The 17692-nt window shown below is 36.0% G+C and overlaps 1 protein-coding gene across 3 annotated transcripts in view; it reads right to left on the bottom strand.

The window, feature by feature from the left end:
- The window catches only part of TRIM24 (tripartite motif containing 24), a 114426-nt gene that overhangs the window by 43264 nt on the left and 53470 nt on the right, over window positions 1-17692 (bottom strand). For all 3 annotated transcript variants that reach the window (XM_040259959.1, XM_040259961.1, XM_040259960.1), the window contains exons 3-7: window positions 16071-16218; window positions 12306-12438; window positions 8239-8355; window positions 5282-5396; window positions 3180-3326 (exon numbers count right to left, since the gene is read on the bottom strand). In XM_040259959.1, coding sequence (XP_040115893.1) covers window positions 3180-3326; window positions 5282-5396; window positions 8239-8355; window positions 12306-12438; window positions 16071-16218 — 660 coding nt within the window. The remainder of the gene's footprint in view (window positions 1-3179; window positions 3327-5281; window positions 5397-8238; window positions 8356-12305; window positions 12439-16070; window positions 16219-17692) is intronic.

Raw genomic sequence — 17692 nt, 5'->3', positions numbered from 1 at the left:
ATTGAAACCCTTGATGCATGTTTGAGATAATTCTGAGGAGTCATAAACCTTGACTAGTGTAAAAGATAAATAACGGGTCATTAAATGTATTTGTTGATGTCTTCAGATGTATCTGAACTTAAGTAAAGTCAGATTTCACACTGAAAACTTAGCTACGGTTCACAAAACAAGACAAAATTAAAAAAAAATATGAAAGATGTGTAAAAAGCTTTTGAGATGGAAATACTGTAAACTGCCTCCTTTCTACTGAAGTTAAAATAAACAAAGAAATTTAGTATTTGAGTTTCCAATCCTGTAAAATATAACAGAAAGTTTTACCTATATTTATTTATAGCTTCTGACAGTTGATATTATCTAATACCTTATTTATTTACTATCAATCTTTCATTGAATTCCTATATATCAAGCACTGTGTAACATAAAATTTCTACCCTTAAAGAAGTAAAAAGTCAGACTTCTCTGGTGGTCCAGTGGATAAAAATCTGCCTGCCAATGCAGCGGACATGGGTTTGATCCCTGGTCCAGGAAGATCCCAAATACCGTGGAGCAACTAAGCCTGTGTGCCACAACCACTGAAGGCCTGCGTGCCTCGAGCCTGTGCTCCACAAGAGAAGCCACAGCAATGAGAAGCCCACACACTGCAACAAAGAATACCCCTGCTCACTGCAACTAAAGAAAGCCCACAGCGATGGAAACCCAGTGCAATCTAAAAGAAGGGAAAAAAAAAAGTGAAGGAAATTCAAAGAAAAATATGCAAATGTAATAACAGTAGATAAAAATAAGTAACAGTATGATGGATACATGCATAAGGGCTTTGTAGACACAGGGAAGGTTAATCCAACCCAGTGTTGATCATGGAAGGCTGCCAAAAGGAATGGAAGACAAATCTAAACTAAACCCGGTAGTCTCTAAAAAGAAACAGCATCCTAAGAAAGGGTAACAGTAATCCAGGCAAAAGAACATGATATATTCTGAGCACTGCGGACTAAAAGGAACTGCAACGAGATATTTAAGAAACATAAAGAAGGTCTTTGAAGGTTAATTATATAGGCAGACAAGGGAAAGGGAGTAAAAAAGCTTGTGGAATCCCCTTTTACTACGTATATACTCTAAACACTTTACTACTTATATATTCTAACAGTTTCTTAGTCACTAGTATTACAAAAATACCTATTGCTAGTACACTCTCTTGGTCTCTTTTGTCAGTATTTCTTACCTTTCTTCTAAATAACGTAGGGATAAACTGAATGTTTAACAGATGAGAGAAGAACCCTAGGGAAATACTGTGAAAATGTTTTCAAATATATTTAAAACTGGACTTCTGAAAGGATTTTTCTATTCCAATACATTTGGTCTTTTACTGAGTATAACTCCTATTGCAAAAAAAAAAAAAAAAAAAAGAACCAAGAATCTCAAGCTAAGCTTGAAATTTTAGGCCAGTAAGACATTTCTTTTTAACTTTCAAGCATATAAAAGCCATTATTTAAAAAATAACCTGAGAACACATGTCTATATTTATGAAGCATGGAAGCTCTAAAGGACAGAGTTGCATAATAAAGTGACTTTCAAATTTTCTTAGGATAAAAATCCTTCTAAATGTTTACAAGTAATCACAAGCTTTAGCTCTGCATTCATCACAGATAAATTATTTTACTAGCTGTATCTGCTGCCAGTGATGCAGCAAGACCCACCACAATTCAGTGAGTCAGGAAGCTGGTAATACTGGTTCTTATGCTTCCTTGTGTCTATTTTCTCCCGTGTATAATACAGAGAACAGTCTCCCTCTCTATTTCAAGAGCTCATTGTGCAGATTAAGTAATCCTATCCTCTAACTTTATTATTATAATCACAAACAAAATCATAGAATAAAATTAGAGAAACATTATTAAACTGATAAGGAGATTATCTGTGCAAATATGTTTTCTTATGTACTAGTAAAAATATTCATTATGGGTCTAGTAGAGAAGAGGACAATTCTCTCACTTTCTCCGTTAGCCGTGTTTTGTTTGACTTACAGGAAAATATAGGTAACAGAAAAAGTATAAACTGTATAGAAGCTGTTTTTCATTAGACTAATGAAGCAGTAAAAAAAAAGAAAAAGCTCAAGAATGAGAGAACATATCTTTGATAATTATAAGAGAAAAAAATCTTAAGAGTTGAATATAATTCATGGTTAGGAACAGTTTTAGAAATAGTTAAAATCAGTTTTCTAGTAAGTCACTCAATATTTGAACCTAGTTTACACAAGTTTATCCTGAAATGCATTTCCTTATTTCAATATAATCATAGAAAATTTCTTCCACAAAACAGACTAGGTGAACAGAAAACAGATTTGGATGTCATTATTTGATTTCAAAATATAAATCTCTGTGAAATCTTTAAAATGAGTAGAGCAGGAGTTTTTAAGAATGCTTACATAGTGTGACTCCCACAGCTAAGTGTCTTCTACATCGTTGCTACTAAAGATGTGGTCTATAGACCAGCAGCATTAGCATCACCTGGGAGCTTGTTAGATCTACCGATCACATCTACTGAACCAGAATCCTCAGGTAATTAGTATGCAGTAAACACATTTTCCGTAGCAAGGTTCTAGACTATTCTGAAAATAGCTGGGCAAATGACAGCCACTTTTCTGTAGCAATGGGGTTGAAATATCCAGCATCGCACATCACTGACGGGGTAAACAATGCAGTGTTGACAAGAGGAACAAAGCCTCTGGGTTCGGATGTCCAAGTTAGAATTTTGGGTGGTCTTATGCGTGTTAATTCGTGCTTTGGTTTTATCACTCATACAATGGGGGTGGATAGGTACACCCATCTCATAAACATGATGTAAATGTTTAAATAAAATATTACATGAAATGCTTAGAATTAAGTGCCTGGTACACTACAGGTAATCAGGAAATGTTTACCATTATCGTTATTGTTTAGTAAAAGTTCAGCTGTCATTAAGAGAAAATTTGGAAAAGAACAAAATAGAAGTGACAGTGGCAGAATAAATTGAAGATACACCTAAATCATGGGAGTTTAAAGATTTTTTTAAAACCAAAATATTTTGATTGATAAAAATAAGAAAAAGGTAAAAAGCATTTAAGTATAGATTAATGAACATTTCTAAATTTTGAGCATTCTAGTAACTCCACTGTATCTCTGTATATTAAACCACACACTTGATCTTACCAGTCGCTTGCTATAAAGTAATGCTGTGCTGCTGCCACTGGAAACTGCCCATTTAGAAAAATGCATGACATGTTCCAACTGTTTAGAAAGTCCAGCCACTTCCTGCTGCTGCTGCATAAGTTTCATTCGATGATCTTTTGCAAGACTCTGAAAAAAAGTTTCAAAATTAGTTTGTTCTGCATGTAACACATTTTAATGGTCATTTTCAGATTACCAAATTAAAATCACCACCACCTCTAAGAACCAAGTGACAGTAACCTATCACTCATCCCTAGGTACAAAAGATCACTTTCACTGAAGTAAAAATCATGTCTCCAGTGTCACAGTCACCTCCCCCACTCCCTGCTGATGCTACCTCATCTCTGCTGCCCAAGGCCTTGGGTTGGGTTTTACATATTCTGGGATTTAGGTTTCTGTTCATCCATCTTCCAGTATCCAAAAAGGCACAAAACCATGGATTAGCTATCTTTGTGACCCTATGGACTACAGCCCACGAGGCTCCTCTGCCATGGGATTCTCCAGGCAGGAATACTGGAGTTGGGCTACTATGCCCTCCTCCAGGTGATGGTCTTGACTCAGGGATCAAACCCACGTCTCTTATGTCTCCTGCATTGGCGGGGGGGGGGGGGGGGCCCCCGGCGCGCCGGCCCCCCCCCCGGCGCGTTCTTTACCACTAGTGCCACCTGGGAAGCCCTTTAACAAAGCAAGTGCCCATTAAATTCAATACTAAAAAATAAAATAGGTGTACCACCCAGCAATCGAGTAAAGCTACCAGATCACATGATTTACTCAAACACATGATTTCCCCTTTCAGGCACTCTTATCCTGATTGCAGCTACTTAGTGCCAAGTCATGCCACATGGTAGACAACATGTATGCTTTATATGTAGTAAGGAAAAAAAGGGGGAAGCATATGATTTTTGTCTATTGAAAACTGCCATGAACCAAGAGATACAGTGACTAATGGAACGAATGCACTCTCAGAAAAGCCACAGAAAAGCAGACCACAGAATTTCTCCAAAGGAAGTACACAAGCAAGAACATAGGTCAGTCCAGAGTAGAAGAAAACCCCACTAAATGTGGGCTATTTTAAAGGTCTCTATCCCCAAGGTCTCCTTTACCTGGCAAAGAAACGAGGAGAAAACAGGACCTTCCACTAGCTCTAAGAAATGTTAAGTAAAATTGCTATACTCCAATATGGAATTATATTCTCAATAGAAAAAGTGAACCTACATCTTTGCCCTAGTTGGTTTCAAATTTGGAAAACACATACATGCTAAACTGAATTAGAGGCTTCCCTGGTGGCTCAGATGGTAAAGCATTTCCCTGCAATGTGGAGGACCCGGGTTCGATCCCTGGGTCGGGAAGATCCCATGGAGAGGCAAATGGCGACCCACTCCAGTATTCTTGCCTGGAAAATTCCATGGATGGAGGAACCTGGTGGGCTACACAGTCCATGGGGTTGCAAAGATATATCAAAATATACCAAAATATCATGCAATTATTAATGCATTAAGATACCATGTAGAAGTTGTAGCTTCATTTTATTTGAGTCAAACATTAACTCTGGATCTTGACCTTTTATGTGTGTAAAAAAGCTGATTAAGACAGTAATATTTTTCATACCTGCAGTGAGAAAAAACTATCCTAAGTGCCTTGAGCATTGTTCCCTGAGTATTGCTTTCACAAGATTGTTGAGGGGAGGAGACATATCCTTTTATCTAATTTCTCCTAAGGTTAAATGTATATATTTGAGATTTAAATATAGCTTAGGGTAATTTACTGAAAAACTTTGCTGCACTGCTTTGGGGACCCAAAGCTGTCAGTTCAATGAATCTCTAAAACAGTTCATCTTGTTTTAACATTTACTAAGCTCCTCCTTCAAGCACAGCATTATGCTTTGTACTATGAAGTAAACAAGAAGAATTAAGACATTCCTAGTGCATTTTAAAGTCATAAATTGTCAGTTACAAGGTAGAGCCTAAAATATTACTGAATCATAAATGAAAACAATTATATGAAAAAGGCTGTGATTCCAAATTCACAAATACATAAGAAAACACTTAACATAATCACATTTCGTCCCATTAACAGTAACTTACCTCAAGCTGATGCAGTAAAGCTTTACCTTTTTTATTTATTTCTACCATCAATGTAAATATGGCAACTTTAATATCCTGTTCCACCTGCTTCTGATTCTGATTTACTTCAATTATCCTGAAAATTAAACAAAAGGGGAAAATCTAAAATCTAAGGCAGATTTGTTTTACAATACGCAATATTGATTTTTTCATGTCTAAATTAGACCAGAAAGTTTTCAGCTCTTAAAAGCTTGCCTATTCCTAAGGGTCTTTCAGTTTAAATTGACTTTCTTAAAGATGAGAGAACAAAAATATAATTCTTTCAAAAGACAGTCACTTCAGTTCAATCTTAAAATAAAAATGTATAAAACTGTAAAAGAATGAACACATTTTAAGGAAATAATATTTAGAAAAATTATGATGACACCTAGAAAAATTCTCAGCCTTTAAGGACGGATCAAAAAAAAAAAGATTTATAAACAAGATAAGGAAAATCATGACTCTGAGTTCTACTGTATTCACTGCAACTAAGAAGTAGAAAAGCTTATATGTGTCACAATTATCTTAGTCATCTGAACTGCTGCCCACACATTATATCTGAATAAAACCCAAAAGACCATAATAATAGTTAGCAACTTTTAATAACACATTTGTCTTGAAATAAGCAGCCAAATAACTACTTTATGTTTTTACAAACCACAATATATATTTTTTCCTTTGACCAGAGAAAATGTTTTCATGGAGATCAAGATGGATGAGAAAAAAAAATACACAGCATCAAGCCAGAATATCTTATAGAAGCAGATAAAAATGAGGCATCAAACATTATGAGGTAAATAAAAGGCTTCGTTTCTTCTGTCTGCTTCTCCCATAGTATCTTCCAAAACTTAAGATCAAAGGGGCAGGGATTTTATTCTCTGTTGGAAATTCTTTTTTCAAAAAATTATATTTGATTTACAACATTGTATCAGTTTCAGGTGTATGGCAAAGGGATTCAGTTACACATACATATATATATTATTATTATTATTATCCAGATTGTTTTCCCTTATACATTATTACAAAATATTGAGTATAAGTTCCCTGGGCTATTTATTGCCTGCCATGTTGGAAATTCAAGATAATTACTGAACATTAACATTGGCTATCGGATCAAGGAAGTAAACAACCTCAAAAAATAAACAAAAATCTCATGACGGTAGAACAGAATGAAAACAGGGACAAGTAACGCCATCTTTGCACATGAATAAAAATGAATTAATAGCGAAGTCAGTCCAGTAAATTTAACCTTTTTATAATCAGGTAGGCTATAAAGATATTAACAATTAGCAGCTAATTCAAAGATTTTAAATTCTTACCATTCAAAAAATAAAATCCTTCCATATCATAATGTATTATTTTTAAAAAATAGCATAAACAACTTTTAAAAAAAGTAAAACAAATTTGGAAAATTCACACTATCTGATTTTAAGATTTACTATAAAAAGCTCTAGTCATGAAGCAAGTGTGGTATTAGCAAGAAAGAAAATGGAACGAAATGCAAAGTCCAAAATAATCTCATACATATACGGCCAAATGATTTTTTACAAAGGTGCCAATGCAGTTTAACAGCAACAGGATAGTCTTTTCAACAACTGGAACAAGTGTTGGAATAAATGGATATCTTTTTTTTTTTTTTTTTTTAAGTAAACTTTGGCTCAGAATTCATACCATATACACAGAGAAAGAAAAAAGTCAAAAGGGTGAAATTTCATCAAGGGTGAATAGTTTATATAATAGTAGTTATTTTACAATTGCTACTCTTTGTCATTAGATGGGAAAAACTATCCTTATCATTTCATAAATATTCATTATATATTTTCCATTATTCAAATACAAAAATTTTAAACCCACCAGTTATGTCAATTTTGCCAAATACAGGACTTGATTGGAATATGGCAAAGAAAACAGTATTTGGTCAACTACAGTTTTTATATGAAAGAGAAAGGTAAAATGAAATGAGAGCTGATAACTTTTATTACTACAATGTATAATAATAAATAGATATAACACCACCACCACATTATCAAGAAAAGGTTAAATCATACTTAAAATCTCCTGTAAGAAAACCAGGTAAACCAAGGAATTTCTTGGAAAAAAGTACCAAATGCCCCATCCTAGCCATGTTGCAAAATGATCAGAGTAACAGATTGTGACAACTGATCTTAAGGAAGATGAACTATAAGAGGGTGATATATTTTTTCCCTGTGAACAGCACTGAAAACTCCTGCAAGGCCTCTCTTATTCAGGCTCTCTCTTTCTTGATCTATTTAAGCAGTGACATGTTACTTCTGTGTGTACAACAACAAAGGAAAGGAGACATGGAGTTTCACAGATGTTGTAAAATGTCAGTGTGGGTCCCAAATGGGATAAAAAGGGGTACCAGACAAATTCCCTCTTCCCCACAGAGGTCAGTGGTTTGCTCCCCCGGTCACTGAACTGTAAGACATGGACAGCTGATGGTTTGATCCCTTGGAGGACAAAAGTATAACAGGTAATATGTAGAAACTGTTTGAAGTATTGTACCTGTTAAATAAAAGGTATGTGAAACAGTTTAACAAGCCCTGTCTCCTGATGTTCTATGATATGTTCTTCTTCCTTAAGGTAGCAAGTATTTATCTAATTGTTAAAATATTTTATAGTTTCTATATCCTGGCATTTCTTGGGAAATTAGAAAACAAATAATTAAAAATTATTATTAATACTTACCTGATAAATGAGCTGTTAATAACAGTTTTGAAATTTCATGGCTGAGAAGAATACTCTCAAACTTTCCAAAAATTCAAAGTTTCTGGACAAGTCTTATCAACTCTGTTATTAGACCCATCTGACAACTCACTTGGATGTACTTCACCATAAGTTGAGCAAACTGTCTGTTCTTAATATACTTAATATACTGTATATAAAGATGATTGAATAATACCACAATATAAATTTACCTGTTTTGGATCTGATTTCCTGTGAATTTTATATATTTTGTTTTTTCCATCAGTTTGGTGATTAGTGTATCTATGATCACTTTCTGATTCTGAAAAGCTTCTTCTATAAATTGGTATCTGAAAAAGTAATAAGCAAATTATTTCACACAAATATGTCTGTCTAAAATGAGGGAAAGCCCCAAAGCAAACAAATAATAGAAGACTAAGATAAAGGGTACGCTTAGTTGCTCAGTCGTGTCTGACTCTTTGCAACCCATGGACTGCAGCCTGCCAGGCTCCTCTATCCATGGGATTCTCCAGGTAAGAATAATGGAGTGGGTTTCCATTTCCTTCTCCAGAGGATCTTCCTGACCCAGGGATGGAACCTGAGTCTCCCATATGGCAGGCAGGGAAGCCCACCTGGATGACAATGGGTATAAAGGATGTAAGCAATAACTTAAAAAAAAAATCAAATATATCCATAGAAGGTAGCTTTTCCCTTCATTATCCCTTAAGAAGGAGGGATTCTTTATAGATATTACTAAATTAAAGGACTATTTTAATCCAACTTTTCACTATGACTATTTCATTAATTTCTGCATCGTATCTATCATATCCCTTTTGCTACTTACTTTGGGTTTAATTTACTATTTTGTCTAACTTGAGATAAATGTTTAATACATTTACTTTTATCCCTAACATAGAATATATGCATTTAATGATAATTTCCTCTAATTATGGCTTTAGCAGTATACCTCAAGGATAATATTTTCATTATCATTCAGATAAAAATGTTTTCTAATATCTATTGGAATTTCCTCGATGCTTTATTTAAATTGACTTCTAACTACTTGGGCTTCCCTGGTAACTCAGCTGGTAAAGAATCTGCCTGCAATTCAGGAGACCCCAGTTCGATTCCTGGGTCAGGAAGATCTCTTGGAGAAGGGAAAGGCTACCCACTCCAGTATTCTGGCCTGGAGAATTCCAGATTTTCTGCTTCCTTATTAAGCCTGAAATGTTTTAATTTGGAAACTTTTATCCATTCATGTTTATTATAACTACAAATATATTTAGAGATCTACCAACCTATCAAAGTATTATTAAATCCCACTTGCTCTTTGTTCCTTTTTTCTTCTTTGGTCTGAGTTTAGACTAATTATTAATTTTTCCACTTCCTCTGTTATCCTGATAATCATATTGACTTTTACTACTCTTTTAGTGACTACTTTCTACATTAGAAAATGCATATTTTGACTTATCATCTAAGATTAATTTATATTTACTACCGTCTTCCTAAACAATGCTAAGGACATGAGCTCCATATCCTCCCCTAACATGTCTGCTGTATGATATATAACACACACCCGACACACACCAAGACATTACTGTTAAGTCAACAATTATTCTGATTTACTCATACTTATTTTAATTACTACTCTTTCAATCACTCATCACCTACTGTTTTTCTTCTGCTTAAAGTGCTTTTGTGAGTGTTTACCAAGGAGATATTCTCTCAGTTTATTTTGTCTGAATATGTCTTTCTCATTAACTCTCATTTCTGAAGAATATGTTCACTGGGTATAGAATTTTAGTTTTATAGTTATTTTCTTCTTACCCTTCAAAAATATTACTTTATTTTTTAAGTATCCTGCTGAGGAGTTATGAGGCTTCTTGAATATGAGCTAGATATCTGCACATTACAAAATGCTAAGCCATTATACTCTGCTCTCAAATGCTGCTTCCTTCCCATTCTCTCCTTCTTGGAGCCTAATTACACACTGTGTTACATCTTTTTGATCCATTTTACATCTTTCTGTTTATCATGCTAATTTAGATGTTTTCTTAACTTTCTTCCAGTTCCTGAATTCTCATTTACTGGCATGTCAAATCAGCTCTTAAACCCTTTACTGAGTTAATCAGTTATTGTAATGTTAAGTTCTAGACATTGTTCACATTGCCTAACATATTTGGTTATTTCTAATTGTGTGCTGAACCCATTTTGCAAAACTCATTATTAAATAGATTTGAGGTCTAGGGTGATGTCTTCTTCCAGGGAGGATTCACATTTTATTCTACCAGGTATCTTGAGGCACAAGCAGTATGATTTCAATTTAATCCAACTTTAGGTACTCGGAAGATCTGATTCTGCATTTTAGTTCTGGTGAGGAACTATTTACTACCTAGTTGATCTTTATCATAATAGTGTTCACTTTCAGGATCCCAACGCAAGGCAGGGAGAAGCCTTTAACCCTTGTGACCCCAGAACTCCAATCCCTGTCTTTCAGCTCTGAGAACTTGTTAAAATCACCCTTCAACCTCTAGGCAAATGCTTCAAAGGGGAAAAAAGCCTGTACCATTCTCTGTTCCCACTGCAAACCAATCCTGGTCTAGTAATTATTGTTGTTTAGTTGCTAAATTGGGACTGACTCCTTGTGACCCCATGAACAATAGCCTGCCAGGCTTCTCCTGTCCATGGGACTTCCAGGCAAGAATACTGGAGTGTGTTAATAATTCTTTATTACCAACTCTAAAATATCCATGGTTTCTATATTTTGTTCATGTTTTCTAGTTACCTTCACTAATATAGTGAGAGTGAAAGTTGCTTAGTCATGTCCGACTCTTTGCGACCCCATGGATGATATAGTCCATGGAATTTTCCAGGCCAGATACTACAGTGGGTAGCCTTTCCCTTCTCCAGGGGATCTTCCCAACCCAGGGATAGAACCCAGGTGTCCCACATTGCAGGTGGATTCTTTACCTGCTGAGCCACCAGGGAAGCCCCTGAGCTACACTGGTATTGAGCTCACTGGTATGGTTGGTCCAAATTACCTAGTCCGCCACTACTGGAAGACTAGACTTTTTTAAACCAATTGTATTTGTATCAGTGTATCATAATCTTACCATTTAATTTAGTTGTTGCTAGCTCAAATGCCAATAGAGGACAGATGTAAAAGTTAGCTGTAGTAGGAACTATGATGAATTAGAGAAGTATGACCCTTTTAAAGAGGACTAAGGTCACCAACCTAGATTCAGTTCAGTTCAGTTCAGTCGCTCAGTCGTGACCAACCTAGATAGCATATTCAAAAGGAGAGACATAACTTTGCCGACTAAGGTCCATCTAGTCAAGGCTATGGTTTTTCCAGTGGTCATGTATGGACGTGAGAGTTGGATTGTGAAGAAGGCTGAGTGCCAAAGAATTGATGCTTTTGAACTGTGGTGTCGGAGAAGACTCTTGAGAGTCCCTTGGACTGCAAGGAGATCCAACCAGTCCATTCTGAAGGAGATCAACCCTGGGATTTCTTTGGAAGGAATGATGCTAAAGCTGAAACTCCAGTACTTTGGCCACCTCATGCAAAGAGTTGACTCATTGGAAAAGACCCTGATGCTGGGAGGGATTGGGGGAGGAGGAGAAGGGGACGACAGAGGATGAGATAGCTGGATGGCATCACTGACTCAATGGACGTGAATCTGAGTGAGCTCTGGGAGTTGGTGATGGACATGGAGGCCTGGCATGCTGTGATTCATGGGGTTGCAAAGAGTTGGACATGACTGAGTGACTGAACTGAACTGAACTGAAAGTCAATTCCAGTCAAACGCTGACATGAAAATATATGGTGCCAAGGGCTACAACAGATTCAATTTTCTTTAAAAACAAAACGAAAAACCAAAATGAAAGACCTACAAATTTTTTAAATGTAAAATCTCATCTACAATGCTGGCAAAGAATTCTCTATATTTTTAAAGTGTGCAAGCCAGTGGTTTTCAACTGGGTTTTCAAGCTGGGCATTTGGCAGTGTCTGGAGACATTTTTAATTGTCACGGTTGGGAGAATGCTACTGGAATCTAGTAAACAGAGGTAAAACATCATACAATTAAACACCATACAATGCACCAGATAGGCCGTACAACAAAGAATCACTTGACTCCAAAGTCAATAACATCAAAAGCTGAAAAATCCTTTACTAGGTCAGCACACTGCTAGCCGAACAAAACATTTACAGACTGCCATTTTGCTGTGATGCCAGCAGTCGTCTAGTCCTCCTAAAGCTATATTATAAATCTATGTATATAACCAAAGATGCAAGTACCTATGTTCTTTATGTTCTAGTAACTGGCAATCCCGACACGTCAGTTTGTCACATGTTTCACAGTAAAGCTTCAGCTGCTCCTTCTTATGAAAAGGACAAAATACTGGCCGTTGACTGGTCACACCAACTGCCTCTGTAGAGACAAGCGGGAGGGAGCAAAAAGAAGAAAATTAACATAATTAAACAGTAAATAATTATTAGAGTGTTCATTCAAATTCAAATCCACAGAGATGTAAAGGAGGTACAGCTTCATCCACATCACCATTACTACTAGGTTTTACAGATAGTAAAATATCAAGTACTTTTTTCATTTCTAGAGGAAAAGATAAACAAACTTTTCACTTTAGAATGTTAACATTAAAATTAATTCATGAGAAAAATAAAATGTGTAACTTAAAAGATGCCTTATGAAAAGTTATGACCAACCTAGACAGTATATTAAAAAGCAGAGACATTATTTTGCTAGCAAAGGTCTGTCTATTAAAAGCTATGGTTTTTCCAGTAGTCAAGCATGGATGTGAGAGTTGGACTCTAAAGAAAGCTGAATGCCAAAGAATTGATGCTTTTGAACTGTGATATTGGAGAAGACTCTTGAGAGTCCCTTGGACTGCAAGGAGATCCAACCAGTCCATTCTAAAGGAAATCAGTACTGCATATTTGTTGGAAGGACTGATGCTGAAGCTGAAACACCAATATTTTGGCCATCTGATGTGAAGAACTGACTCATTTGAAAAGATCCTGATGCTGGGAAAGATTGAAGGCAGGAAGGGAAGGGGATGACAGAGGATGAGAGGATGATGGCATCACCAACTCAATGGACATGAGTCTGAGTAAACTCCGGGAGTTGGTGATGGACAGACAGGGAGGCCTGGCGTGCTGCAGTCCATGGGGTAGCAAAGTCGGACATGAATGAGTGACTGAACTGAACTGATGAAGTAAAAGAAAAAAATCTTAAGAAAATAGCCCAGATAAATGAATGAAACCAACTGGAATTCTCCTTGTTGCAAATGTAGGGTTTTTTTTTTGTGTGTGTGTGTGCAATGCAGAAAAATCTAATAAAACTGTACAAAAGAGGTGATGGAAAAATTATTTCCCCACTTTTGCAAAACTCCTAACAGAAGATACCCATTGACACAGAGATAATCAGAAAATGCATGTTATTACAATGCAGTCATCCACATAACTTCTTAAGTAGTTATCTAGGGTGGAGATAAGACCAGTTAATGCTTATGTTACAATATTAAATGGAAACGCAGAATACAAATAAAGAGAATGACTGATTAAACAATACTAAGGTAAGCTGAGTGGAATTAAAAATAAAATTAATGAACTAAAAATATGTGGAGCACAATTAGATAAATTTAGGGATAAACACAAAAAGGTAAACTACTGTCTAGTTTATCAAAAAAGGGAAAACATAAAATTCTGGGGGGGTGGGGGGAGGAAGGAAAATAAATAACCAGATAGAGAAAGTTAGCAATGTATTAAAAGAATTTTAAAAGCACACACAACAAGACCAAATGGAATGAATCCCAGCAAAGCAAAGATGGCTGAATACTGTCATAGCTTCCCCACTCCCGTCTCCTTGAGGTTCAAGTCATCTGGGCACCATAGTAGATGATGGGTAGTCAGACATCCTTGCTTGGCTTGGGACATCCTGGTTTGTGCCTGCTCTGCAGGAATAATTATATTATTATAATACCTGATTTGGATAATTAACATGTCACCCATTTATAGACTTCTTTTATTTATGACGAATTTCGATTCTGACCCACAGTCATCCTCCAAGCCCTAAGTCTCATCACGATCATCCTGGATGATTGAGAAGTCCGCAGAGAGCACCACATAAAGACAAGCCTCTCAGACTTTTTCATCTCTAGAGACCTATACTTCATTTTAGCTGCTTATTCCGTTTCATATACATCATGGTCTTACCCTAGATTTTCTATTGTCTGTTACTATTCCATTTCTGTAATCATAAATTCAAATATCCCACTCTTAATAACTTCTACTTTCTAACTTTCCAATTCTTCAACTACTCTCATTATACCTCACTGATATCTCCAGTCGCTAACTGCTTCTTCTATCCTAACAACTTCGCTTTATTTCTACAGTTAAAACCCCAAATTCTTCATGTCAACACATGCCATTATCTGTATCAACCCCTAAACCCCAACCATAAATAGTTCAATTCTTCTCTATAAACATCAGACTCTGGCGGACTGACAGAGGAAGTTTTAAGTGCTATATCAAATGCAACCTTGATGTTACCAAGTAATTTTATTTCCAAAGCTAGAGCTCTCTTTGAACTGAAGTTATTTCAAGTATCCTCCATGTCCCTTACCTTTTAAGTCCTTAATGCTTCTAATCTCTTTTTCAATAGACATTGGACTTCACAGAAAAACAAGTCTTTCTAGTACTAATCTATTAAATTTATCTGAGACTATTTTCTCTTTTTTCTTCACTGGTGTTTTTGGAAATTATATCCCTTTTCCCGTGTCTCAGCACTCCTAGCTCCATCTCTTACTACTCTTCTTGCATCTTACTCTCAGGTACAATCAGTGTTCTCCCTCTGGAAATCTGCGCATGTGCTTCGGTTTTCCCCACCCTTCTCACTTATGTGATGAACTTCTATTTCCCCTTGAAGTCTCAGATGTGGCTTTCAATGTAAATCCCCAAATCTGCGTTTGGTGCTCCTTTCATGTGCTCCTACAGAACTTACGAAGTTAAACTATGATTGCTAATCTGTTCATAGTCTTCATCATACTGACACCTCCTGGAGGGTGGGAAGTACCTGTCTTACTCGTTCATCTCTTTAATCTACCAAAGTTCCTGGAATATAGAATAGACATTCAAACCCTTGTTGACTCAAGTGAATAAAAAGCAGTGAATTAATTTTTAAACAAAAATATATTAATGAGCCATAAAGATGAATGAAGAGCTGATAAATATTACAACACAGATAAAACCTGAAAACACTGAGGTAAGGGAAATAAGCCAGACATCGAAGGACAAACACCATATAATTTCACTTGTATGAGATATCTAGAGTAAGCAAATTCATGGAGATAAATCATAGATTAGAGGTTAAAAGGGGCTGGAGAGGGGAATGGGCAATTATTATTTATTGGGTACAATTTATTTCGGGGGTGCTAGGAAAGTTTTTGAAATAGTGGTGATGGTTGCATAACACTTTGGATACAATTAATGCCACCAATTTGTACACTTAAAAATGGTTAGAATGTCAATTTTTAAGTTACATACATATTTTACTATAATAAAAATGTATTAGTCAAGTTTACATTACAAGCAACACAACAAAAATGCAGAAACCATCATTACATTTTAAAGAGCAAAGCTTCTTTAGTTACCTACATAATAAATATCATGAAACAGGTTTATTACAAGAATATCAGTGAGAAAAAGAGTTGTAAAACTTCTTTTAACTCACCCCTTATCATCTTAAAAAGAAAGAGATAGAGAAATTTTAAAAGCAACTTTTTTTTTAGTTGTACATTCATTCCAAATCAAGGCATTTATAGGAGGAGGGTTGTGAGTATAAATAATGCAGAAGAATTCTAAATCTACTCAACAGTTACTTACCAACATTTACAAGTATTCAAATTCAACTACAATAGACTTTCTTGTATTAAAAGACAAGAGTAATTTAATGTTTACAACTGTATCAAAACAAGTTAATATGGGAAGGAAGGAATGACCTGGGAAGAACAGAGAAAAAATGAGATTTAAAAACTAATTTATTACCTGGAGATACTTCCTCTTTCTGTCTCACAGTGTGGTCTTTTGTGAATTTCACCCTTTGATGAGCTCTGATGCATGTCTTGCAGAGCCATTCGACACACTCTACACAAAACCCATTAGCTTCTGCATTGTCCTCACAGCTTGTACAAACCTGATAAAAAGAAACATGTCCCATCGATTTTTAAGAATAAAGAAAAGGTGGTCTCACAATTAACCACACATAAATGAACCCATACTTACTAGTTGAGTAGTCTTAGGCAGGTTACTTAGAAGGCTCATCTTAAAATAATGGCAATAACATGAATTTTACTAAGTGGTTATGAAGAATAACATGGGGGAAGTCAAACATTATTGGAATAATCACTCTAATATGAAACTAGACATTGAAAAGTGCCATAAAGAAAAGGTATGAGAAGCTACAAAAACATATGATGAACAATTACTGGTGACAGTCTTTTAGACAGAGAGAACAGCATGTACCAAAGCCTCCAGCAAGAACACAGCAGGTTCAAAGAAGTGACAGAAAGCCAGTACACTCATGTGGAGAGGTCAAGAGGAAGACTGGCAAGAGAAGGAGCTGATGGCGAGGCAGGCAGAGGCCAGACGATCACATGACACTGTTGGTCTTCATCTGAAGAAGTCTCCTAAAAGCTTCTGAGTAAGTAAGTGACGTGGCCAGAAAGTGCATTTTTAAAATCACAGAAAGTGCATGACTGCCCCTGCAATGTAGAGACCAGATCAGAAAAAGGGCAAGTGCTTCTGCACAGAGGGAAGTGGGAGCCCTTTGCAGTGCTACAAGTGGAGATGAATGACGGAGATTTGGGAAGTACAACTGACTGGTTTGGAGGATGCACTGGATATGCCAGATGAAGAGACAGCAAGAGATAGTACCTTTTTCCCCAGCTTGTATAGCTGTGTAGATGTTGGCCCTATTTTCTAAGAACAGATATTAAGGTTACACAACACACAAACAGTCCTCATAACACCATTTATGACTGGGAAAAAATGTTTTCCCCTCAGTCAGTGGTTTACATTAGTCAAATTCCAAATATCTGGATAATACTTCCATAAACCCAAACTTGCTCTTTCTCAGTTCTTGCCTTTCACCTTTCTAACATCATTTGATGCCACTCTTATGTTCTAGAAATAATTTTGATTCCTTGACACTTCCACATCCTCTTATCTCCTAGATTGCCTCTCTGGATCCCACCACTACTCTTTCTCCTCTGGATTCTGTAAATTTTTGTTAGGTTTAAGGACTGGTCTCATCCATTTCCTCAGCTTCAACTATCACCTCTATAAGGATGTCACCAAAACTTAATCTCTACATTCTGCAGGAAAAAGGAGTAAGGGATTTCTATACATACTTTTAGGGAAGGATGTCCACTATAAAAAGTAGAAGTAAAAAAGCAAAGTGTTAAAGCATACCATACTACTGCTTATCTAAGAAAGATGCAGATGAGCTGGAATGACTTATTTGCTTAAATCTTTAAATAACATAAAATTACTTATAAAACAATATTAAAAGTGCAAGGATAAACCATAAAAGAAATCAAATGGTTAGCTGTAAGATAAGAGAAAAAATAGGGTAGGTGAAGATGGAGATAGAAGTTTGGGTCCCCTGA

This window comes from Oryx dammah, unplaced genomic scaffold (genome assembly GCF_014754425.2).
Source record: "Oryx dammah isolate SB20612 unplaced genomic scaffold, SCBI_Odam_1.1 HiC_scaffold_18, whole genome shotgun sequence".
Classification (NCBI taxonomy): domain Eukaryota; kingdom Metazoa; phylum Chordata; class Mammalia; order Artiodactyla; family Bovidae; genus Oryx; species Oryx dammah.
This window is presented reverse-complemented; position numbering and strand designations above follow the sequence as displayed.